A 26,170-nucleotide genomic window follows, 5' to 3' on the forward strand; every position below is an offset into this window, starting at 1 on the left:
CCACTTTAGAATCTTTGGCATGATGCTAATTTTCACTCTAATGTCAACAAAAGTGTACGAGTGTCTTTAGTTCACGTCTCTGTAATGTGAAAGCCAATCCCACTATAGATCTGTCAAATGGTTATTGGCTCGCAGATGCTAAGATTTACATTCTTGGATGCATTGCAATTTGGCACAGTAAAATGTTATTATTATTATTAATTTATTCTGTTTTATCTTTGATAGAATTGGAGCATTTCAGCATTTCAGCATACACATGTATCCAAGTTTGGTACCCAGTCCTAGCCTTGCGTGATTGGCGCTCTCAACACTTTGCACTTTTTTTTGGACTTCCTGGCCCTGGGGTGACAGTCGCTAGCGGTGGCCCGTCGCCATAACGACAGAAACTTGAAGTTCCGCTTCCACGGAGACGGAAAATGAAACCGAGGTTGGTTTGACCGAGTTTTATTTTCAGTGTAGAAGCAGAAGTTTAGCGGAACAGAAGCAGAGACTGAAATCTGTCCGGACTGAAACTCAGTATTTATTGATTTAATTTTTTTTTTTTTTATTATTATTTTTAATTTGAAAAAGCCTGATTGTCATTCACACTTACGGCAAATGCTTCCTGACACATGGTTCTCCCCCCATTGTGTGTGTGCGTGTGTAAGTGTGTGTGTGTGTGGCGCCCCCTGCAGTTAATGCTTTGCTCCACGACCATTTTTTTTTCCAGTTCACACCAAGGAGGAGGAGCAGGTTCTCCTCGCCCACGTGGCGGCTGTGAAACCAGCAGCATTAGCTTGAAGTTTGCAGATCAGCAGTTAAAGCACAATTCCTATTGACACTTGAGTGTCAAAATATTTATTGTCTCAGACAGTTTGACAGTTTAAAAGATTTAACAAATCAAAAAAACTCCCAACTTTCATATACACAGCAACTGAACTTAAACATTTCTCGAAAGGGATTTTTTTTTTTTGGTCAGATATAAAACGCCTAAACCACTGTGGAAAATACATGAAGGGAAAAAAAGGGAGAAGAATGTCTGGCAGCATCGAGCAGTAACTCCAAAAATGTTTTTTTTTTTTTAATATATTATTTTTAAACGTCATGTGTTGTAAATCCGTGATTTTGAAATACTTTTGTCAACTTTGTCGTTGTTGTGGAGCCTCAACGCTGTGATTTTGAAGCTTCAGCCAAAAAAAAATTCCAATAAACCTTATTTATTCTCTGGCTGTTTATAAAACTCACTCCACCTTAGAGCCTCGTCAACACTCTGTTTTTGAAGGTTCAACGTCATCATTTTGCAACTTTTGTGGGACTTTTCTGTCTCCCGAAAACGAGTCGGACGCGACAGAAGCGCAAAAGTTTGGGGCTTTGTGTTCTTTTTGTCAAACAGGTTTGAAAAACATTTTGTGCATGCGTTTCATCTTTGTTATCGTGCTTTTTCATTTTTTTTTGACGTGTACGTGTGTGCTTGTCTGCGTGCGCGTGTGTGTGTGTGCTGCCGTTGAAAAGTGCAATAAGCAGCGAGTGGTGACGTGTCGGAGACGTGTCATTACCACGTCTTCCTCTTTTCATTCAGGCCTTAAATTATTTCCGCGCCGCTCTTTTGATGGCGGCCGTGAATTAGAGGGTTTTTTTTGTTTTGTTTTGTTTTGTGTTTTTTTTCTCTTAATGTCTGAGCTGCGTCTGATTTCAAACCACCATTTTCCAAAAGACGCGACTTGCCAGAATCACACACAATCACACTTTCTTTTTTATATATAATTGTTTTTTCCCCAAAAATCCAGACTTAATAACACGCGGCACAAAAATACATGTCTCGTTTTTTTGTTTTGTTTTTGTGATTTTTCTCCCACTGCCTTAGGCCGACGTCCAGTCTCCGGCTGTCCAGTCACACACCAAACTGTGAATATGTCGACTTGATCACTGAAGTGCACTTGTTGGGGTGTGTGAGCAGCCTGTTTGCCTTGAAATCTCCATAAATATGTTTGTCCTCCCCTCACAGCATCGCCGTCGTGTCGCTCTTTATTTCTTCAACCATTGATTTGATATTTTCTGTCTGCTGGTTTGAAGTCATTGGTTGTCAACTTACACACTTGTTGCGCGTTTTCTTGGCATCGACCTGTGCAGCAACGTGTCAAACAACTGAAATGTTTTTGATCCAGTCAAATTTCCTGACCTGTAATTTTTTTTTATCCCGGTTCCAATGAAACAAACTTGTACGATTGATTAAGACAAAAGACAAACAACCTCTCTAGATCTACAGGAAGCTGCATATTTAGTCCACTGTTTACAGCCTCCAGCGAAAAAACAGATGTTCTGCTGGATCTCCCACATTTTTTAGAAGGGGACAAATATGAGGGAGTCTATATTTTATCAGTAAACTGGATCTGTGACCTTTGCGACATCACAAAGAGGCAATTGCCACTTCATTTTCCGACTCATTTTTGTCGGAAGGTGGCAAAGGGAATTTTTGCACAATACAAAACCTTGAAACGCAATATTTCTACTCTGTATGTCGCATTCACCGACAATTTTTTTTTTTTTATTTCACTGCTAGTTTTTATTAAAATATAACTTCATGGTACTACAAGTTTGACCAGAACACGACTTTACATTTTAACACATTTTTCCGACTTGACACGTAAAGACACAATTCTGCAGGTGCTGGAAGCTCGTGAAGGTCGGTGCAGTGCGTGTTTCCCAACAAGGAGGCGCTCTAAACACCCAAGTACAAGAGTGAACAAAAAAAAAAAAAAAAAAAAAGATTAACAGTTACACGGTTGCACACAAACCAGTTCCAAAATAAGACACAGCTGAAATTAGTTTTTCAAAGGCAACTGGAACCTGCAGCTAAAACAAAAAAAAAAGTGCAGTTTTATTAAAATGGCACCGTTGTCATGTTGATCATGTCGCCGTGTCAGGCTGCTGAAGGAAGAAAAAGGAAGACGAGCAACATCTTAGGAGACTCAACTGCATGAAAAAGTTGCTACAAAAGGTCTGAGAGCTAAACGGGCCACCAGGGATCAGTAGGTGTATCCAAACTGTCTCATTAAAAAAAAAAAAAAAAACTTTCAACAAACCAAAGGGAAAATTAAATCAATGTGCGACTGAAGCTAAGAACAGCCTGATGTTTTTCCGATATTGACGTTTTCTGGTAATTTGCTCATTATTTCATTATCTCGATTCAACAAAGATTGTTCTCTCATAATAACATACATATTTGTCTTTTAATCTCAATGTACCAGAAGACGTTTTGGGGGGTAAATACTCACAAATACCCAGAACCTTCACCATTGTGAATTGAATATATCATGACATTGATGTCAATATATTGATATAGACAACGTCATGTCAGCACAATAGAAAGAAAACGTCAATAAACCAAAAACCCAAGAAGGCCGCTGTCGGTAACACACAGCAACAGAAAATAAAAGTAACAAACACCAGAATCTGATTCACAAGTTGTAATTTTACAAAATGAAAAGCTGCAAAAAAAACCAAAGATGTACCTTTCAAAAAAAAAAAACCTTTATAAATACATTCGCTATCTGCGTTCTCGTTCTCACAGTGTCACAGTGGAACACAAGCCTCTGGTGCCGACCGGAAACAAACACTTCTTGTTTTTCTCGCGCAGAAAGTGAAACAACGTGGGGTAAACAGTTAACAGCTTTTGGCCATGAAATACTCCTTCAGACTTCGGTGCAGACGAAATACTGATGCCACAAGCCACATTTATACTCGTGAGTGTGTTGAGGGAGACAAAGTCAGTGAACGTCAGATCGTCAATGAGGGTGCGAGGACGTGTTTCGAAATGACAATAACTCTTACGTCCAACAAGTATTATTATTTCTTTTTTTTAGCAAAACTTATTTCTTCACTATTTATTTAATTTGTTTTCATTATGATCTGTCTTGTCACTTGTGATGACTTTTTTTTTTGTTTTGTTTAAAGAAAATCTTACACACATAATTATTATTACTGCTACAACAACAGTCAGGCTTTTGTGTGATTTCCTATTTTGTTTGAGGGTTGTGTCGACGCGACGTCATTAAAAGAAGAAAATAAATGAATCTGACTATTTAGTTTGTAAGACAAAAAAAACACATTGAAGACGCAGCATCGTCTGCATAAAAGGAAATCCTAAAAAGACCGATTTCGGTGGGAAATCAAAGAGACGGTGGAGTTTCTTTCCGACGCCTGTTGAGTTAGCACAGTTAGCACGAGGTTCGCTGCCGGCGCGTCATCAATACGATGCCAAGGGCCGTTTATTGATCTGCTTATCGATAAAAACCAAGCAAATGTATCTTCAAATCCTAAACGGCCGCACTTGTTTCCTTTCAAAGTTTCCCGCCTTTTTCCTGCACGTGCGACCGTTGAACGTACCTCGAAAAGAATATAACAGCGTACACTCTGGAAATAGTGTGAAATTAAAGACACCTTCAGACGGACAATTTTAGACACACGACACTGACAAGAATTAAAAATAAAAATCCAGTGGGTTCCCTGCACGACAACGTCAGCCTTGGTGGCCGACAGCTCGGCCTCGCCGCCCTGAAGATGAAGAGTTGCTACACACTCCTGCGGGACGAGGGGCGATGGACGAGGCGACCTCATGGGTCCGGATTGACCAAGTCAGACGGGGGTGAAGAGGAATGACGATGGCGCAAAGCCTCTCCGGGCTCTCAGAGACCTGCAGCCTGGAGCAGCGAGACGGAGCGGAAGCACAGGGCGAGGAAGCCGGTGCCCAGCAGGTCGCCCAGCGCCGTCAGGTAGGGGATGGAGAAGTTGTCCGGGTCCAGGCTCCGCCTCCACATCAGGCGGATGATGAGGTCGGCGACGTAGAGGAGGATGGCCACCTGGAGGGCAAAGGTCAGCTGCTGTTAAGGGCTGCCAGTGTGCTCCCTGTTCACAATAACAACTACACAGGCCAATAATTAATCGCCATCCTGCTGAAGCCACTACTGGAGTGCTGAAGAAAGCAGAAGTAGACAAAGACAATGAGTGAAGAATCTCAAACATTTCGGGTGACTTTGAGGAAAGATGCAAAATTGAGTTGACTGTTGTGGATCATCCTTGGCAGATTTCTTTTGGAATTTAGTTGGATTTCTTCTGTTTCTAACATCTTTGGTGATGAAATAGGTGGTGTGATTTCTGTTGTCATAGTCCTCGTAAGATAAGATAAGATAAGATAAGATAAGATAAGATAAACCTTTATTCGTCGGGGAAATTTAGGTCGTAACCCCAAAAAACCCTGTTAATGTCATTAAACGGCAAAATTCCACTGAAAGGCGGCAAGATGACGAGGAAGATGGATAAATAGCTACTAAAATTCAAAAAAATATATTTTTCAAAATGTGTTTGCAATCCCAGTCCCAGCAGCAACTTTATCAAAATAAATTCTGAGGGAATTCTCAAATCTCGTTCGGGGTTTCTAGTCTGACACCTTGAGCGTCAATCTTGAAAACCTCCCTTTGTGTGTGTGTGTGTGTGTGTGTGTGTGTGTGTATGTTTACGGTCCACCTGGATCAGAGCGGCGCACAGGTAGCAGACGGTGAAGGCTACGGAGACTGGGGCCTCCTGGCCCTGCAGCAGAGAGATGGTGTAGAGGAAGACCAGCTGACCCGGGACCACCAGCAGCAGCAGCACCCGGGCCGACTTGGAGTTCACACCTGTTGGGGTCGGAGGACGCGGCGAGGAGGTCAGCTTCAGAGAGCCACGTCGCTCGGAAAGTCAACATTTTTAATTGAAGCGTGTCGAGATTCCAGCCTGCAGGTCTCTGCTTGTACGTACCTGAGGAGAAGAAGGTGACGCAGGGATTGGGCCAGTGCTCCTTCATCTTGAAGGGCAGCACGCCCGGGACGGACCAGAAGTGCAGGTAGGTGGAGATGCGACTGGCCTGGATGGCCACCAGGTTCCCGCCCACTCCTGTTGTGTGCAAGGGAGAGAGAGAGAGAGAGAGACGGGACAGGAGGCACCAGGCGGGTCAAGACCTCGAGTCGGAGAGCAACACCTCCCGAGAAGACCGACCTGGACCCCGAGCCAAACCGGGTTCGATCATCCGCTTCGGGGAGCAGAGGAGAAACTTTGCCGATGATGTCATGGACAGTGTGTGAGTGTGTGGGTTTGGCCGTTTGGAAACAGCTGTCGGACCGTCAGGGTCAAGCCTCATAAACACCGAGAACACAGTGAAGACTTTCCGGTGGGCGCGTGTGCCCTACTCAACTTAACATGGGTCAGTGAATGGGACAAACACAGTCGGCCTCCAACCGGCTTTCATCATTATAATTCCTTGATTTGACTGAAATTCTATTTTGATCATCGGCTGCATTGGTACAAAAACAGAACAGCGGTTTGACAAATTGAAACCGGCTGATCCACCTTCACCTGTTTCTGACAGAAACACAACACGACACTGTCAAACTGGTGTCAGCTGAGCTGAACAGCACAGATTCAAACTGAGCTCCGGCCAACAAGCAGTTCGGAAAACTTTTTTTTTTTATTTTTTTTTTTTTACTGCCGAATGCAGAAATACTGTCCCGCGGCCACATCAGAGCCGTGAACTCTCCTTGGATGCAGGCTTTGGTTTGACCATTTTTTTTTTTTTAACGAGCTAGCATGCTCCGTCTGTCGTCCCCCCTCCCCCCACCCCCCGCAAAAAAAGAAAAAAAAAAACAACCTACAATTTCTACTGAGACGACAAAAATGGAAAGCTAAAAGCGGTCGATCAAAGCAGCTGATGCTTCGGCTGAAGGTCCCGCTGCATCTGAAGTTAACCTCACTGTTCCAGTGGGGAGCGTCTGCAGCTCTGCACGTTTTCAGCCTCGCTTACCGTCAATACTTTAATACCGCACAAGAAAGCAAACATTGTGGACGCGTCGGCCGTCCTTTGTCGCTGTGCGGCGACTGAAGTTGTCAGCTGCGCTTGCTGATTAACCCCCCGCCCCCACTCCGCTTAATGACTTAGGGTTGCTTGTTGTGACCTCGCCAGCAAGATGTATAAGGAGGAGGAGAGGATGGAGGACGTTGACATCAGCCACCTTCAGTCCATGCTTGGCTGCAGCGCCTTCCCAGAGTCGACAGAGTGTTCCTGCTCCTCCGGGTGGAGCGATATCACACCGTTACGATTCTCACACACACACACACACACACACACACACACACACACACACACACACACACACACACACACACACACACACACACACACACACACAGCCCCTCTTTCATTTATGTATTTATTTCAAAGCCTCCTCCGCTCTCTGTCTTATGTTCAGCAATATCCTGACATCCTGAGGAGCATCCTTGTTGTTTGTTTGTTGACGTGTCTTTGTCTCTTTTTTTCCCTCTTTTTATTGTATCGTTTCGGTGCGATACTGTCACCATGCTCTTACACTGTCTCAAAACCAAACACAAGTGGTTTGTAAAATAAAACGCGATAATACCTCAACATCAGGTCTATCGCGCTAAATGATGATGCTTATAAATAAAAGACTTGGTATGGTGTGGTGCAACGCAGCAATATAACAAAACCTGGCAATCCGTCCAACATCCGTGTAATAAAAGCTTGCAAAAAATGAAGAATGAGATTCTGGACAGCGGCTTCCAGAAATCACAGTCTTACCGTTGATGACTGGCGTGAACACGGCCATGCCCTTGAAGTTGGGGTCGCTCACCGTCTTGTCCAGGATCAGGCCTCCGACACTGCGGAGGGGAGCGGTGCCAGAGCCATGTTAGTGAGATTCCGAGTTTTTTTTTTTTTCCTCACTGGCTTTCAAACCCGGTGTTCAAGGACGCTGAACGACGCACCTGCTTATGGACATGGCCACGATGACGGGCTGCCAGCCGGAGCGGAGAACCTCCCTGGTCTGAGGGTTCTGCTGGGCCACCAGCACCCAGAGTGGGATGAGCGCCAGGAAGAGCAGGCACACCAGGGGCGGCAGGTACCAGATGTCTGTGGGAGGAGAGCAGCAGCAAGCGCAGTGAGACCCCTGCAGGACGAAGCTGGGAGGTGCACTAGACACCACACACGCACACACACACACACACACACACACACACACACACCTGATGAGCCATCTGGGGTTCTGCTACCATCTTGTGTTCTGGTTGTCAACTTGACACATATGTATGTATATATATACATATGTATATATATATATATATATATACATATATATATATATGTATATATATATATACATATATATATATATATATACATATGTCCTTATGACTTACTATTAAATAACATGCTTATACTGCCATCTAGTGGTAAAACTGCCAGCACAGTTGCACGCCACTCCAAATGTTTCCTTTTTGATGTTTGGTCTGAGCTTCTCCCTGTGTCTGCGAAGGTTCACTGGGTTAGTCTGACTTCCTCCCACAGTGCAGACAGAGGGTTGCGGTCAGCGCCGCACATAAGCTCCAACTAACTGGCAACTCCAAAGAGTCTGTAGGCGTGACTTTGAGTGTGGGCGGCTGTTTCTCTGAGACTCTGAGGCAGCGGGCGGATGGGACGTCCACAGTGAGAACACTGGCTGTCCTGAGCGTCCTTCACCTATGTATTCGTAGAGCGTACTGCTGACCCCGGCCAGCAGGGACAGCGTGATCAAATCCCCCAGGCTGGCTGCGATGGGCGTGGCCACGTTGTCAGGGTTGATCCCCACCTTCCTGGAGCCGACGATCACGCCGATCATCACCAGGCCTGCGGAGACGGCGGGGGAGAGACCTCACACACTGGGAGCAAAGACTCTGCTACGCCACAGAGGACACACAGAGGACAGACACGACGGTAGCTGGCGGCTGAGTTCAGCTTTAAAGAAAAATGTTGAGACGTGATTTAAATCAATAACAAGACCGGGAAGCTCAGTAGCCTCCACCCCTGCAGCTCCACTAGGGCATTTATGGCTAAGTTATGGATTACGCTGAAGATGATGTGGGAAGATAAGAATGATTACATGACATTCAAAAACATTCTGGATAATTTTACAACCCTTATTTACTCTGTTGTCAAAGAGCTGAAAGGATTTTGGCGAAAATACCAGATGTTTTCTTCAGTCTCGTCGCAGGAAATTGAGGTTTTGGGGACGATTTTATAGACATAAAACGCAGAAAAGATTGCAGGCTTTGGCTAACGTTAAAAATATCCCGGCGCAAACTGGAGTCCGCAGTGTCCAAACACGACACTAAACAGACGCAAAGCTGCACATTTGGACCTCGGCCGTGTGTGCGAGAAAATGCGTTTCCCCCAGAGGCGCCTGGAGTTATGAGGGTTTCATATAAAATAGCCCAGGCGTTCCTGGGTCACCTACCGAGCGACAGGGCGGCTACGAAGGCAGTGGTGATGCTGCTGGCGCAGAGGATGGCGGCCTGGTCCAGCTCCACCCCTCCTCGAGAAATGGCCCCTAAGCACACGGCGGCCAGGGCGGCCAGGAAGCCCACCACGGTGGCCTGGACCTGGTCGGGAAAACACATTGTGGTCACGAAAAAAACAGACAGTGGCTGCGTTTCCATTGCAGTTTGTCGCAAAATAAAAGCAATATTTCTAAAATTTAATTTAAAAGTACAGTTGCCATTTGCAGGTGTTTTCATTGACTGGTGTGAAGTGCATAAGCAGTAACCCGTTTGCTTTTTGTTTGTTTCCGTTTTCTTGCTGTCAAGAATGGTTGCTATATTTTTCTCTTTATTTACTTGTAAAAAAGTATATATTCCGTCTCCTCCTCCGCGCCATTTTCACTTGAAGTGAACTGGTCATGTGACCCCGTAAATGAGAAAAAAAAGTGTTGACATGACACTTTTGCAATATACCTCCATATGGCTACATCTGAAAAACCACCTCATGAGAGCGTAAAAACGTTTTAGTGATATTTGAGGTTTTTCAAAGTTTTGCTGTTTCCATTACCGCTGTTTTTTATTGCGATATTTAGGTTTCGCGCAACTCTAGGGGTAACGGAAACTCAGCTAGTGTCAGTGAAAGAAAAATCAATGGACTATTTTTTTTAAATTCTTTATTAGCTTTATTTTAAAGTTTTCAAAATGATTTACAGGTTTTGCAGATTTTAGGCATTATACTCTTCTGATGAATTGACTAATAGACGTTTCCCAATGCACGCACGCACGCAGTATGTCTTACCTGTATAAGTCCCAGGTTGCTGCACACCATGGTCCACTGCTTACTGGGATCATCCATTTGACCAGTATTGGCCTAAAAAACAACCACAGCGTGGGAAATAAAACTGTTTCATAAAGGTACAAATGCACACAGGTTCAGGCTCTCTGTTTCAGGCTGGAAGAGAGGAAACGAGAGGATGGCTCGTCTTGCACAAAGAAAATCTGCAGCCTTCCCCTTGTTTATTTGGTCATCCATCATTCACGATGAAGGATGAATTAAACACGCATTGTGTTTGATGAAAGATTCTATGAAAACAAAAAAATACAAAACACTGCCTCAGTTTCTGCAGGCTTTGCCTGAATAAAGACTGAAAAATACCGGCTACAAAAGGATGACAGATGGAGTGGGGGGGGGGACCCGACATGCAAAAAAATTGAATTCACAAATATATATATGTTCACCCAAACATATACATATTTGAAATGCTGAATTGCAAGTTACATCATGTAGAATGGACATTTATAGATGATGTAGTTTTTTTTTGTTTTTTTTTTGGTGATTAAAGTTATGTGACTTTCGGCAAAGCTGACACCGATGCAAAAAAAAAACCAAACAAACCAAACTGATCATCCTTCTTACAGCGGTGGAGAGTCGAGCAGCCAGGGTCATCTCCAGGTTTCCCTTGAGTCCGACCAGCGCAGGGACGAGGATGAAGGCCTCTGTGATCACCTGAAACACCTCCCACTGCTGCTCCACACACACACACACACACACACACACACATAGTAGAAATTAATTCACTTCGTTGCCATTTGGTCCCTACTTCTTCTTCTTCTTCTTCTTCAGTGTTCCTAACGAGTCGTCAGCATCATCTGCACGTCCGCCGACGAACCCTCTGAACCGCGACGCCTCGCTACCGGCGCTATAATAAGCGCCTCGCATCTTCCCCGCTAACCCACTGGCCTACTTTCCCCCGTTTCTCCGAGCATCCTCGGCCGCGGCAGGGTTCAGCGGGTTTGCTACGGACGTCAAGGTTGACGGAGTCCACCTCGGAGTGTTTTTCACGGGTACCGACCGAGGACCGGCAGGACCGGCGTGCTCGGCAGGCTCTTTAAATAGACTCACGAACACATGCAAGAAAGGCACGCAGCTGCATGCAGGAGGAGCCGAAGTGATGTGGGGCAGGAGGACGGCGTCGGCGGCGGCGTGGGAATTACAGATGGGAGGTGAGGAGAGTACGGGGAGAAAAAAAGAGAGGAGAACATTTGTCAGAGAAAGAGCAAAACGGTAAAGAGGAAGTGGGAGAGGTATGGATCCATCTGTTTGATGCTAATCTAGATTTCTTTAACCTTCACGGGCAGCAATCTCAGATAAAGTGTTTTAGTCGATCTTCGAATTTACTTTTCAATCAGCTTCTGACTCTTGAAAGTCCCTGGATAGTTTTATCTGAATATACCAGGCTGGTATTCTCACTTTCCTCTGCTGGCCAACGTGGATTTGTTTGACCCCACTCTGGCTCTGGCCTCGAGATCAGAGACTCCAAACGGGAAAAACGTACCTGCACCAATGGGAAGCCACTGGCTGTAGCTAAACACAAGCACACGAGGCAATAAGAAGCACAAAAGTCATCCGACTACCGTCTGAGATTTGCCTCCCCTTTTACAGCAAAAGCTTTCTATTTCGTTCTGAACAACACGGACCCTTGGAAGCCTTCCATCTGGCGGTGGCGGCGGTGGTGTGGTAACTAGAGCTTAAAAATGGCGCGTGACACATTCTGGGGGACATCCTGGACACGACCGACGAAGGAGCACGTCCCACTTCCTGTGTCATGCTTCGCAAGCTGCTGCTGGACGTCCTGACTGACATTACAGGGTAAAAGGAGAGGCTGAAATGTTTCTACTCCGGGCTAAGACTGATGCAAGAATGATAAAAGACTGCAGTTCTTGGACTGCGGCGGCACTTTGTGATGCAGAATGTCCCTCTTTTTCTTCGATCGGGAGGCCGTCGGGGATCGCCAGGTTTCTCTTACCTGCCCTGCCGGCCTCCTTTTCCTTTCATCCTGCTGCTAATTACATCAACTGTTCTCTTTTATCCCGGGGCGGCCCTTTCAGACACCCCTACCCACTTTCGCGCTAACATCCAAATGTGATTTAGAAAGAGCAAATAAAAGAAGTGGATGCAGCAGGGGAAGCGATGTGACGGTCACAACAAACAGCACAGCAGCAGGGTTTTAAAAATATGTTTGCAGTGACTCTTATTAGACTTTCAACAGAACCAACAAGAAAACAAATGGTACATGGTACATTTCCAGCACCTTCACGGTACTCCAAAGGGGCTTTACAATGGCCTCTCATTCACCCATTCACTCACACACTCATACACCAATGGGTGGCTGCTGCCATGCAAGGTGATGCCACCCATTGGGAGCAATTTAGGGAGCAGTGTCTTGCCCAAGGACACATTCAAACATGTGGACAGTTGGAGCTGGGATTTGAACCGCCAACCCTTCGATCAGCAATTTGTGGCCCAATCTAGCAACTGAGCCACAGCTGCCCCAAATCAAGACTATTCAAAGGTGCAAACTTTGTGAATTGTCTTAGCATGGGTCAAAAGTGGTCTACCCAGGTACTCAGGGTCCTGGGTACAGGTGCCGTACTTTGATCAGGTCCATGACGATGCCGGCCGAGACCATCCCCAGGCCCGACACCAGGTAGGGCACCATGACCTGGGCGGCAATGAGCCAGGAGCTCTCCGGCAGGAAGCCATGCTCGGACCGCGTCAGCTTCCAGGTCACGCCGCGCAGCTTCTTGTCCTGGTAGCGCAGCTCTAGCTCCAGACGGGTCACCACCATGTTGAGAGAGAGGTTAGTTCAGCAACCGCAGCACCGCCGCTTATCCCATGCTGGGGTTGGTAGAGGAAGTGTTTTTTATCCAAAGAAGAGAAGGAAAAGACGCAAAGGAGAAAAAAACAATCAGTGGCGGCCCCGGCTTGGGTTAGGTTTCACTGATGCCTTCCCAACAACGACTACAAGCCCGGATCTCTTGGGTTTTATTGTTTTTTTTCTGATCGCATTGACGGCGAGTGACAGAGTGAACCAATCAGGGAACACCGCTGCTCTCGACTGTCCGAGCTAGACAGAAGACAAAGAAGATAGGAGGTGAAGCCATTAGCTGGTCGATCAAACTCCCTCAGGGGGAAGGAAGAAATCGAGTAAACTACCAACACAGCCACTTCATTATTCTCGTCTTCCGATAAAACTCCCCGTATACCAGGGCGGAATCAAAACAAAGAGCTTTTTGACTCAGCAGGGCCGCTGGGCCGTATCATCTCTGGGCCCGGTGGTGGTGGTGGTGGTGGTGGTGAGTCAGCAGCGATGAGGCATCCACGCCGGCGCGCTCATTAACGCCGCCGCTCCCCGTTGGTCCCCCTTAATGCACCTGCCTCTTCGGGGGTGTGGGTGCGGGCGGAGGGGTGACAAAGTTAAAAATAGACACGCAGGTCGAGTCCCCCCCCCCCGACCCGGGCGATTGCCTTAAAAAAATAAGAACTCCGAGGATTCCCCCCACCACATCCGTTCCAGAAAACTTCCGAGTCTTCTGAACGGACTTAATCGTGGGGCTCGATCATCGAGATCCAGTCAAAAAAAAAAAAATTCTCCCTCGACTACCTGAGTTGCGGTCCTCCTCTGCTGATTGACAGCCGAAACAAAACAGCCAGACGGCCGGACGTTCAAAGACGTGGGATTAATCCAGGAGGTGGTGAGAGTTGAGAGGGGGCGCCGTACCTTCACATCTCTGTGCATCCATCTTCTGTTTATTTCCAAGTCTAAAAGGGGCTCCAAGGTTGTCCGGGACGGACCATAAATGTCCAGTGAGAGGATGAGGATGCAGCAGTTGTACCGGCGGCGGTGCCGGCGGCAGCGGCAGCAGCAGCGGCAGCAGCAGCAGCAGCAGCAGCAGCGGTCGCCGGCTTCCCGAGCTGGACTGGAGCACCGGAGTCAGTCAGTCAGGGTTGTCCTGCTGCCTCCGCTCTGCTCTGCGCGGCTGTGACGTAGCACAGCAGAGAGGGGGAGGCGGGACCGTCTGCCGAGCCCGACGTGCAAACTCAAACGAGCGACTGCTGCTGCTCCTCCTCCTCCTCCTCTTCGCTCTATTTCTCACTGCGCGTCAGCCTCTCTCATCCAACTTCCCGTCTTCGCCCTCTGTGTGTGCGCGTGCGTGTGTGTCTGTGTGTGTGTGTGTGTGTGTGTCAGCTGCTCTCGCTGCATCTCTCAGTTTTTCAGTTTCCCCCCTCTCTCTCTCTCTCCATCTACAGTTCATGGTGACTCATTCTATCCCTCCCTCCCTCCGTCCATCGCTCCATCCGTCTCTACCTCCACTCCACCTGCTGTATTGCTGGCTGTTTGTCCTCTAGTGGGGCCTTTACATTTTGGTACGTCACGTCTTGTACAATCTAACCTGAGCTTCTGGCGGAGGCTTTCCCTTCTCCATCGTAACTCTTGTACAGCTGGGCTGCAGTGTCTTTTGTTCATATTGTTATTTTTTTGTGAGATTTGGAGAAATGTCAGCCTGCTCCCAAATGAAATGGAGCAAGATCTCACTGTCCTTATTATTACCATTTGTTTCAAATGGTTTCCAGGTTGTGGTTATTGAAGTCCCATGTTTGACAAAAAAGGGTTTTTTTGGACTGATTTCTGTCCACATACTGGAAGGTACAACATGAACTAAAAAATTGAATAAAAGATTAGACCTCGGCACTGGTTGTTTAGTCAAAGACATTCTTCTCTTTTCTTTTTGATTTGCTGCTACTTAAGACCCAACAGGGGAAGCTGCCACTGCACAAAAAACAAATAAAGTCACTAATTATAAACCTCAGCCACGTAAATCTCCATTGGTGGCAGCCATCCAATTGGCTGAATATAAAATATCGAACTTAAGCTCAAGCAACCGGCACTGATAAATTAATATATATATGTATGTATATATGTATATATATATATATATATATATATATATATATATATATATATATATATATATATATATATATATATATGTATATTTTAGACATACACAAGTTTATTCCCTCCATTGTCTCTAGTATTTTGAAAACTGGTCTAAGAGCATTCATGATCAATTATTCATAAATAAAGCATCAATAAATAATTCATGAAGAGTGTGAATGAATGTATACAACCTGACTGTCCTACAAACTTCTGTGTGTTCAAACAGCTTATGCTGGATTCGATCTATTGTTTTAGTCTCTACCTACCTATCAACCGCAAGCCTGCAAAAGAATTTAGTGCCATCGGTGATGAACTACTCGGAAACATATTTTCATAATTGTGCATAACATTTCCCAACCCTGGTAAAAGCTGATGGAGCTGCTGTGCAGCCTTGTGTTCATTCAGACTGTCGGATGTTACGTGACGCATTCCCCTCGTCCTTCCTTGCCTTCCGTCACGTTCGGATCGGCGGCATTCGGAGATGGCGCGCAGCCAAACTCGTGACTGAGTTTTCTGCAGCGCTGGAACAGATACTGCGGCGAGGGGAACAGACGGAGGAAAAAAGGGAAATAGCCGCGCAACGATCGACCTGCGTTTATCAGTGGACAGCAGGCAGACTGAAGCGTGTCTGGGCGCGTCCCACAGAGGCCAGACAGACACCACAGGTACCCACTTAAAATGAAAAGAGAAGCAAATAAGACCTGCGAAGCGCAACGATGCAAAAGCATGTGTCGTGCTTTGGCAAAAGTGCCAATCGCAGAGACAATTCACCACAGCTGTGGGACTGATTGACAGGCCTTCTACAGAGTGCCACAATCTTAAATGATACTTCAAACGTCACACTCATAAGCAGAGGCAAAATTATCATTTTCTTGTCTTGTGTCTGATTTTAACCAGTTAGATTAGCTTAACTCTGTCATCAAAAAAACAGACAATTCAATCATGTTGTTGAGCGAGGACCACAAGAGGTTTAGAAATATTTCCACAGCTTCTATTTCACTGTTGATGGCTTTAGTAGATGAAGTCCCATTGTTCAATAGAGGACTTTTTTTTTTTTTTTTTTAGGTGAAATTACCAATAAAAGCAAGACGCCTGCCGGCTTGTGCTTTGTCTTGTACAGATGGAAAACTAAAATGAAGACTGAATTACTTCTGCAAATGCCAAAGTGATGAACAGAAGCAAAATATTTTTGAGGCACTGTCTGACCGACGGACGCCCTCACCTGCACGTAGTCCAGCACCATGCCGGCCATCACCATCCCCATCCCGGCCAGCAGGTAGGGGAGCAGCACCTGAAGACAGATGGCGACAGACGACTCCTCCTCAACTGTGACCTCGGGCTCTTTGCGCTTCTCCTCCACCACCTTTTTAGGGGCCGGCTGGAGCAGCGGCGGTGCGAGCAGGTCACCCTGCCCATCGACTGAAGGCCCTGGGCGGGAGCTTTGGCTCTTCCCCTTGGAGCGGGACTTCTTGGCCTTCTTCCGCTGGCGGGTCTGCTGCGTTGGTTTGTCTTCACCAGGCATGGTGGTGGTCGTGATGAGCACGGTACTATTGGCTTAATCTGAGCGAGACAGAGAAAGAGGGTGGGTCCGGTTTTTTTTTTGTTTGTTTGTTTGTTTGTTCATTTTTTAAAGACATCTTAAATGAATTCTTTATTACTGTACCTCCCTGACAAGAAACGAGGCACATCTTCCACAGCCTTCCTCTCAATTAACTAAATTTAATACAAACCCATGCAGATATTTCTTTTTTTTTAAATAACAAATTACAAAATCAGTCACTTGCAATAACAGAGGAGAAAAGTCACCAATGTGGGATTAAACCGGATTTGTAACTCTGGGAGGTGGCAACCCTAATTGGAGAAATTGTATTTGAGTATTAGAGACCAATATAAAGACTAATAAAGGAGGGCGACCAATTAATTATCTCTGTATTTAGCTGTAATAGTCCAATTGTGGTACGGGGATGGTAATTTGTCGACGGTCCCTAAATCAAAGCGCCGTACACGTGAGTCGGGGTTCCTCATGCCCACAACCACTATCAAGATGTGGAGGAATATTTAACATAAAAATTATGTATCAATCCTATGTTTTGCTATCCGGCTAGCAAGCAGGTCAGACCTCCTTCTGTTAGATGACTGTCCTTTGTCATGGGGGGAATAAACGAACGCACGTAGCTTCAGTTTATGTCCAAATAGACGCTGTTAGTAATACTGACAATGTTTGCTTTCATTTATTGTATATATTGTTTTACTTTTAAAAACTGCAGCGTCGTTACACGTATAAATGGGGTCCTGTGTAATGAAGCCATGTCGGCTCATTGTAGGATGTCAGGCGCGCTTAAAAACGAACAACTGGAAGGTTTAAACACGTTAAATACGCACAAAAGCCGCGACAGACTCCCGCAAAACTCCCGGACAGTGTGAACGTATCCGCGGGTCCATTAAATCCCGGTCAGAGGCGGACAGTAACTCGTAAGGGCAGTCGCAGTGTTGACACGGAGCGAAGCCCGGCGGGCAGCCATCTGTACAGACCATAATACTACAAGCCTCGTTACCCGGGTTACGCAGCAGGGCGCTTCTTTGATTGGACCAAAAAACTTTGGAGCGGGGATCATAGCCACGTGTAACCACGCCCCCTTTCATCGACAGGGACCTTCTGCGCGTGCTCGTTGTGCTCATCGAGGGAGAATCCCGCAGCGCGAACAGTGAAACTGGATTCACGGTAGCATTTATTCTGACACGTTTCAGTCACTCAGCCACGGTTTGAGTTGATTTTTATTATTATTATTATTATTATTATTATTATTATTATTATTATTATTATTATTATTATTATTATTATTATTATTATTATTATTTTTGGTCTCGACATGTTTTTGCTATTTATTACATGACCAAAATACATTTAAAGGACATAATTTCCAGATATTCATGCCCTCAAAACATTCATATTAGCTCATATGTTATTAGCTAATTGTTATTTGAAGAATAAGACAAGTTAAATAATACTAATGATGATAAGTATTACTCTTATTATTATGTATTTTAATACACAGTTTCCTCCCCAGTCGTGGTACTATTCTGTTCACACAGATAAACTGACAGAAATTAGGTAAACACACACATTTGTTAACAGAAAAATACAGCTTATCTGCATTTTGAAAGGTCACAACACACAAAACACAAGATTACATTTTTTGTTTTCTTTGCGCTTACCTCTCTCTTATAGGACTTGCTAGTGTGAGAGCAGGGGTGCACTGACAGGGAACCCGGAATAACTGGTGTGTGTGTGTGTGTGTGTGTGTGTGTGTGTGTGTGTGTGTGTGTGTGTGTGTGTGTGTGTGTGTGCGTGTGTGTGCGTGTGTCTTAGCTATATTAGGGCCACATGCGTGTCCTGCTCTCTCTATGTGCTCTTGCCTTGTGAATGTACAGTATGTCTGTGCATGAAGCTAAAAATGTGCGTGTGTGTGTGTGTGTGTGTGTGTGTGTGTGTGTGTGTGTGTGTGTGTGTGTGTGTGTGTGTGCGCGCGTGCATGGACTGAAAGCGCAGGCTGGTGCGTGGCATGCGTCCCAGGGCAACATCTTGAATTTCATGGCATTGGCAGATAATGATATCTGCGGCGCTCCTGTCTCTGTCCATCTCTGCGTGGCAACAGCCGTAGCCAGCAGCCTCGACAACCTGACAACTTGTCTTTGTCGTTTCATGGAAAGAAGTGGCCGCAAGACTTTTTACTTGATTTACACAGTGCAGCGGATTTCAAAAAAAGCTTCCTTTGCCTGTTTTCCACGTTGCACTTCCTCGAAAACTGCCTGCCTTGTGCTCTGCAAACTTTTTGGTTTTATGTACTTGAACGTTTACTGAAACTGCTAATCACTCCCAGTTAAAAACTTACTTGCAATAACTTTCCCTGAGGGTGGAACTGGCAACGGAGCTCTCTCTCCAGTCTTATTTCCAGAGGCCCACATGTGTGACTGTGTGATTGTGTATCTACAGCACACCAGGCTGGTCTGCCCTGACATTTATTGGTTATGTCATCACGGATGCCTCAGTGTTGTGTGATGAAATACAAATCTCCCCTTTTTTTTTTATTAGCATATAGTTGATATGAAGAAGGTGTGAATGCCTTCCTTCACGGAAAGCATATCAGGTCACGTCCTGGGGCTAAATCAGTACCGTGGATGGCACCACCACCTCCTCGCTGCTGTGAAGAAGCTTGATTATCAGATATATGTATATATATATATATATATATATATATATATATATATATATATATATATATATATATATATATATATATATATATATATATATTAAACTTTACATTTCCAGAACCTATGTATATATCTATATCTATATCTATATCTATATCTATATCTATATATATATATATAGATATATATATAGTTACAAATTGATAATTTGGTCTAGATTCCACGTATTCCTGATTTGATTAACTGACCCTGCACAAATTTCATCTCTTGCCCCAGTGTTGGTGCACTGCAATGCAGATGAAAGATCAACGGTTCAAGGGCCAAACTACAAACTTGACGCACAAGCCAAGGGTATGTTTAATGGATTCCCAGTGTAATATATTTCATATGTTAAAGCTTGATTTACACATATTGTTTTACAATGTTCTTGCGCTGCACTAAACCAAAACAAATCCTTTAAACTGAGCTATGCCTTTCCAAAAAAATCTATTAAATGCTCTGAGGTGGGACAACAAGTTGACTTAGAAGTATAACACTACAGTCCCTACAGATCAAGCTGTGAAAAAAAAGTGTATTTAAATGGTAATTAACTGTCTACAGACGACTGAGTGCCAAGTTAACCTTGAATTTCTGCTTTAATGAGTGCAGGTCCCCTTTTATCCACCAGGTGGCAGTGTTGTTTCAAAAGAGGGAGCTTAACGATCACTGTCGTTACTGTAAAAGTCTTCTTCTAACCTACACCTGCACATTACAGTGCAGATTAAAAAAGACAAAACAAACAAGCAAACCAACATGCATAGCAGAACTCAGACCGTTGACTCACTCCTGGAGGCTGAAATAAAAAACAAACAAACAAACAAAAACTGTGAAAAAATGGCTCAAGACATTAAAGTGAACAAATCTGAAGGGCGATTTTCAGGAAACTCAGGCAGGCTGGCAGTGGGGACCGGCAGCTCTCAGGTGCATTCAAGCTCGGCGGGGATCCAACTCCCGGTGGTCTGTGCCAAGGATCTACCCAACCAGGACCGGCCTCGAGACCTGCTTCTGGTTCTGGAGTCTCCGGTAACTGGAGCCGCAGAGTCTTCTCTCCCACCATTCAGAGGTGGAAGGCCCCTGGAGGTTATGGAAACCTGCTTTACAGGGCCTCGCTGTTTATGTTCGACCCATATTAACCATAATGAAAAGCAGGAAAGACTAAAATTGCCTCTCTTATATTCTTATGCGTTCCTGTTTTTTCCCTCCCACTCCTCCTCCTCCTCCTCCTCCTCCTCCTCTACCTCTCAGTGTGTGATTGCATAGTGCACGTTTTGTGGCTTGGCTTTGGGAGCGGCCCAGCTGCGCGAGCCGTGGCATTTTCAGCACCTCATTAACGCCTTTACGCAGTGGTGGCGGTGGACAACGCAGATATATTGTTGGATTCCCAAACCCGTGATGCCGGGCGCTGGAAAGTCGAGGAAGTGTCTTAAAGAAGCGTGGTTTGGCGAGACTGAGCCGCAACGATCGCACCTGAGCTCGTTCACAAGACCTCGACCACACCGGCACTCGTAAAGTTGAGTGGACGTAGGACTAGTGTGAAGAATACCTATCTAATCTATGCATTAACGGCAAGGCCACTGGCCCTAGTAGGTATAGCCGAGGTTAACCATGAATAGGATGGGTCAAATGCAGAAAAATGATTTCCCCAAGGGGACCAATAAAAGCAATTATTCTCACGATTACGATAAAAAAGAAGATCCATCCCCTGCTGGAATGGGTTTCAGGACATGAGTACAAAAAAAACGCGACTTGCCGGGTGGGAGGAGATCCAGTGTGCGTCTGACCGTTAAACCAATCAACCGGTGCGAAGATGGACCTACAAACCAATAATCTATCTGTGAGATTCAGTGGACAATGCTGGTTTTCTATGGATTGACCACAGGAGTGGTGCTGAAAAAGTCTAATTCTGGGGCCCAGGTCGCTAGCAGCTGCCTTCCAACCCAATGCTTACTGGAATCTCTAAAGGACGTAAAGGATGACTCCCTCCACCTTGGATACGGTTCAGGGGTTGAGAGTGTGAGTGTGTTGAGTGCGTCCACGGCGAGTCGGAGCGCTCCATACGTTGCTCTGTAATCCGCTGCTGACACGGTCACGTCGGTACGTGTGTGATGATAAGCGCCTGGGGTTGACAGATAGCCGCGTTCTCTCCTGCACTCCTGGCCTGCCTGCTGGAAAACTAACTCATGGAAACTTGTCATGTTGCTATAAATAAAATGCCCCTGTCCAGTGTTGCCACGCTATCGCAGCAGCTCCTTCAGTCAGTCAGTCAGTCAGTCATTTAGTCAGTCATTTAGTCAGTCAGTCCTTCAGTGTCTTCTAGGATCGTGGTGCATCCATCCAGGGTCATGTTTTAACACCTAATCAATCAGTTCTTCTTGCACAGAGTTACTTTACACACTCTTTGGTCTTTAACGTGAAACCGCATACCCAATGTGCTTTGCATGTTAAATGTCATAGGTGAAGAACCCTCTGTGTAATGTAGGTGTCAGATGTGCAGTATTGGAACCCCAGCGTGGTTCAGTTTTGGAGGTGTCATCCCGAATCTGTGAGACTTGGAGCACCGCTGTCCTGGTCAGCTGTCGGCTTCCTGATACCAGCGGTAATGGACCCGCAGACGTGCAAACATACACACACACACACACACACACACACACACACACACGCACGCACTGATCACCACCAACTGTGCACTTCACCTGTTGCAATTCCTCGTGGTCTCAGATTGTACTTGGACTTAAACCTCATGTTCGTTGCACTTCGGACAACGCACAGAGGAGGCTGAACATGGGGGAAAATGTCAGTGGATAAGTTAAGTGAAAACTAAAAAAGCAACAAAAAAAACTGCTGTGTGGTCAATAGGGTTGAGATGCTGCTGTAGATTTTTTTTTTTTGTTTTTTTGTGCAGGTCCAGTGAAATGGGCTTAGTTGAAACGTTTTTTGCTGAACAAACCATGTCAGCCGTGCTACAAATGTACGCATCCTCCAAATGTACTCCCTCCAATGCTGCTAACGCTGATTTATGACTTTGTCCAGTCAGTGAAGTGCCTCAGACAAGACGTGTCCCCGCCTCGTCGGAGGCCACGCAGCCTATTGCGCCCGCCGTCCACGCTGCAGTTCCACACGGACGCCTCTGGGTGATTACGCGGCCCGACTTTGCTGAGTGTTTACAGATGCCACATCTGCTGATAAGCTGCTGTCACGTTCGCATTGGAAGCGTTGGGGGCGGGGGGGGGGGGGGGGGGGGGGTATTTTGTTAAAAGTTATGTCAGGTACCGGGACGGGGGAGGGGGAGGGGGTAGGTTGCATAATCCTGCTGATGGCTGGGGCCCCGCGCAGAGCTGTTGAGAGTGGTCACATGCACGTAACCAAATTAGCCACATGGCTCGAGGTCACGTCACACCACACATGTACGGTAGCGCTTATTTAGTCTTCTATTCTAGATAACACAATTTTAATTGTTATTTATTCAAAGATTATTTTTGTTAAAGTGAAGTCAGGTGGAGGGGTGTGTGTGTGTGTGTGTGTGTGTGTGTGTGTGTGACGGGGGGGATCGCATGATCCTGCTGATGGCTGGGGCCCCGCGCAGAGCTGTTGAGCGTGCCAAGCCAACACCTTAGCCGGAGGATATTAACACACACACACACACACACACACACACACACACACACACACACACACACACACACACACACACACACACACACACACACACGCACCAGTTATTCCGGGTTCCCTGTCAGTGCACCCCTGCTCTCACACTAGCAAGTCCTATAAGAGAGAGGTAAGCGCAAAGAAAACAAAAAATGTAATCTTGAAAATTGTTGTTACACACCTGTATCATTTAAACCACATTAATGCTAATTGTAGTTTTGCTAATTGTAAATGATCTTTTTTTTCTTTAATGAAAGACAGCTTTGATCTTTAATGAGAAAGTCTGTCTTGTTTGTTATATTGTGTTTTTTGGATTAGACAGCCTATTTTTGGATTTCCGTCATCATGAGCTAAAATGTAAAAGTTTTGGTTGTCTTTGAAAAGATTTCAAACAGCAAAATATCAAAATGACTTTTCCGGCATTGAGCTTCTCATTCATGACTAGTTGGTTATAAAAGCACCCAACACTGACTCATTCCCCTCCAACTGTGTCTACTGAACCAGATTGGTAAGCCATGGTCATAAAAATGTTCTGTTCTATTTCTTTTTCAACAGATTCCAACCGAGCTAATGGAAATACTATTAATACCTCGGGACCACCGATCCAATTCTGCACTTTGAAAAGTTTGTGGCTTCCAGGGTCAGAGTCAGAAGGAGGTCACGGAGGTCATCGGGCCACTGAGAGCTGCAGCATCTGTGGAGACGCTGAAAGTGACGGGGTTAGCGAGGTCGCGTGAGAGGGGTCAGTGGACGCTTCCTGCCTGCTGAGAAGCTGACAGTGAAGTGCGTTATTTTCTTTGAAGTACACACCACGACCATGCTTAAACACAAACACACTGTCCCAGCTGTCCTGCAACTCACATTTTTACCTTTTTCTAAACTTAATTCTCTGAACATGGAATATTTGGTGGGCATCACACTGAGGAGATAGTCAGGATTATTTTGATTTCATGGTTAGTGAAATACTACATTTACTATCTGGCCACCATGGTGTCTAATTTAACACACACACACACACACACACACACACACACACACACACACCGCAAATGCATGCCACAAATCACACAAATGAATGTGTCAAAGTGATGTTGGAGTTTCCACTGGTCACATGCACGTAACCAAATTAGCCTCATGGCTCGAGGTCGCGTCACACCACATATATACGGTAGCTCAAATTCTGTCTTCTATTCAAGGATTATTTTGTTGAAGTTAAGTCAGGCACCGTTATTATTGTATTAGTTTCAGTAATATAGTTATTAGCTATAAGTCGTATGTTCTTAAGCATCAGTAATGACAACAGAATTAAAATTTTGGAAGTTATTCCCTGAAATTCTTCTTCTATATGACATTTTACTTGCTTATTAAAACTATTACTTTTTTTGCACATTTTTGCCATGTCTTGTCCGCTCAACATAGTCCTGCAAGGCAACTGGATGGCTTAGATTTAAAGCCTGACTTTCTGTAGATCCAACCTGTAAAAAAAAAAATCCAATCCATCAGGACCAATCAGGTTCCTTTGAGGAGAAAGTCGGAAAAGTTTTAGCCACTGCTTGCGGTTAAACAATGTCTCATGCTAACGTGGATGCTTTACACGACACGTCACAAGGTGGTTCAGCATCACAAAATAGTGAGCTAGTATAAGAAGTCCTGCATTGCCTCCTTCTACTTTTGCTGCAGAGTTAACGCTTCCACCAGCAGGAAGGCCGCTCTAGATGGATGAAGGCGACATCTTCGGGGAGCTCAGGGTTCAGAAGCGAGGCTAACGAGCAGCAGCAGCTCTTGTACAATGAAGTGAGCCAAGTCTTTGATTTTAAAGCTTCCCGCTGTGAGCAAAGGAAGTCGGTGCAGGTTGTAAAACTGAGACTCGGAGGGGAAGAAAAACAACAACAAGCAGTTCCAACTGTACGGGTTTGTGTTTGTGTTGTTGGAGTGAAACCTGGTCACAGTTTCCTATTCCTGCACCTTTTACGATTTCCAAACAATGAATTCACAAACTACCTGCACGTCACCCTGGAGTGTTTGTTGTGTAAAATTGAATTTTCATGTTGGATGGTCACTTTAATGTGATGATGTAGTTTCGACAAAAAACTGAACCTCAAAAAAATTCATTAAAAACAAACAAACAAACAAACAAACCCATCACAACGGCTGTATTTTGCTCCAAAACCTCCTTTTAGTGGTGTTTTAATAAGCATACTTGATTCTTCAACATAAAGTCTATGTGTGTGTGTATGCCCGCAAGCGTGTGTGCGCTTTTGTTCAGGGAATCTGCTTGTTTTAGCTTGAGTACAACAGAAATTACGCAATGCGCTGCAATTGTGGCTACTTTTCGGTTTCCTGCCAGCGGTGAGTCATCGGAAAACACACATCAAAGCGAAGACATCCGACGGGAGGAAATAAAAGAGGTCAGTGTTTATTGCGCGGCTGTAGGAGCCAGGTCACCTTCTACCTTTTTTTTTTATCCTGGATGCTTCCAGAAGGAGCCTGTGGGCCGTAACGACACATGGCTAGATTCACTCCCCATCTTACTCAGAAATGATTAAACCAGATTTCTTTTGATAAAAGCATCAATAAAAGTTTCTCTCTTTTTTTTTTTAATGTTATTGTACTGGCAACACACTGAAGTCCAATAAAAAAAAAAAAAAGGTAAAGTGGTGAGTCATTATGAGGCACAGCAGATGATTCCTTGTGTTTCTGACTGTGTTTCTTAGAAATCAATCACGTTTTGATACCACACTGGTAGTTCATTGATTCATTAGCCCCGTTAACTTTGCTTTCCCCATACATTTAGCTGTAATAGAGGAAAGCAAAGACATGCAACAGCCGATTACTCAGTTGGTTTTGACAACTGGTAAACAAACAGAATAGCTTTCTTTGCTATATTATTCGGACATAAAATCTCTAATGATAGCTGAGTATCTATGGATCGCAAACCCAAAGTCATTCCTGCAGTGCAGCTTGTCACAGACCTGCAGCTGCTCGTGGTGGAGCCTCCCAAACATCAGTCAACACGTGTTATTATGGAGGTGCTGCGGTCTCACACTGATCGGAATGCAAACACGTTCCTTAGGATGTGTGTAGTATAGTGTGTATATAGCACAGTATAGTACGGTATGGTGTGTGTGTGTGTGTGTGTGTGTGTGTGTGTGTGTGTGTGCATGCACACG

General features: G+C 45.2%; 1 protein-coding gene and 1 long non-coding RNA gene across 6 annotated transcripts; one reads left to right on the forward strand and one right to left on the reverse strand.

Moving 5' to 3' along the window:
• Positions 1-2,747: 2,747 nt before the first annotated feature.
• On the reverse strand, positions 2,748-18,471 carry LOC142888370 (solute carrier family 41 member 1-like). 4 transcript variants are annotated; one of them, XM_076026613.1, is made up of 11 exons: positions 18,315-18,471; positions 16,321-16,658; positions 10,733-10,840; positions 10,115-10,186; positions 9,294-9,438; positions 8,540-8,686; positions 7,789-7,933; positions 7,604-7,683; positions 5,773-5,907; positions 5,503-5,651; positions 2,748-4,838 (listed from the first exon to the last, which is right to left on the reverse strand). In XM_076026613.1, the coding sequence occupies exons 2-11, from the start codon at positions 16,618-16,620 to the stop codon at positions 4,665-4,667; spliced, it is 1,455 nt and encodes a 484-aa protein (XP_075882728.1). In that variant the 5' UTR covers positions 16,621-16,658; positions 18,315-18,471; the 3' UTR covers positions 2,748-4,664. The 4 variants fall into 4 exon arrangements, with proteins under 4 accessions (XP_075882728.1, XP_075882726.1, XP_075882730.1 ...); XM_076026611.1 differs by lacking the exon at positions 18,315-18,471 and adding an exon at positions 17,481-17,635; XM_076026615.1 differs by lacking the exon at positions 18,315-18,471 and adding an exon at positions 12,750-12,919 and having other exon boundaries at positions 16,321-16,443.
• Positions 17,772-25,613, forward strand: LOC142888374 (uncharacterized). 2 transcript variants are annotated; one of them, XR_012926685.1, is made up of 4 exons: positions 19,512-21,948; positions 22,383-22,483; positions 23,556-23,783; positions 24,681-25,613. It is a non-coding gene; the product is annotated as an uncharacterized LOC142888374 (long non-coding RNA). The 2 variants fall into 2 exon arrangements; XR_012926686.1 differs by lacking the exons at positions 19,512-21,948; positions 22,383-22,483 and adding an exon at positions 17,772-17,820.
• The last annotated feature ends 557 nt before the right edge of the window (positions 25,614-26,170 follow it).

The sequence above is a fragment of the Nelusetta ayraudi genome, unplaced genomic scaffold (assembly GCF_046127955.1).
Source record: "Nelusetta ayraudi isolate G7.1 ecotype Tasmania unplaced genomic scaffold, CSIRO-AGI_Nayr_v1 ptg000019l, whole genome shotgun sequence".
Classification (NCBI taxonomy): domain Eukaryota; kingdom Metazoa; phylum Chordata; class Actinopteri; order Tetraodontiformes; family Monacanthidae; genus Nelusetta; species Nelusetta ayraudi.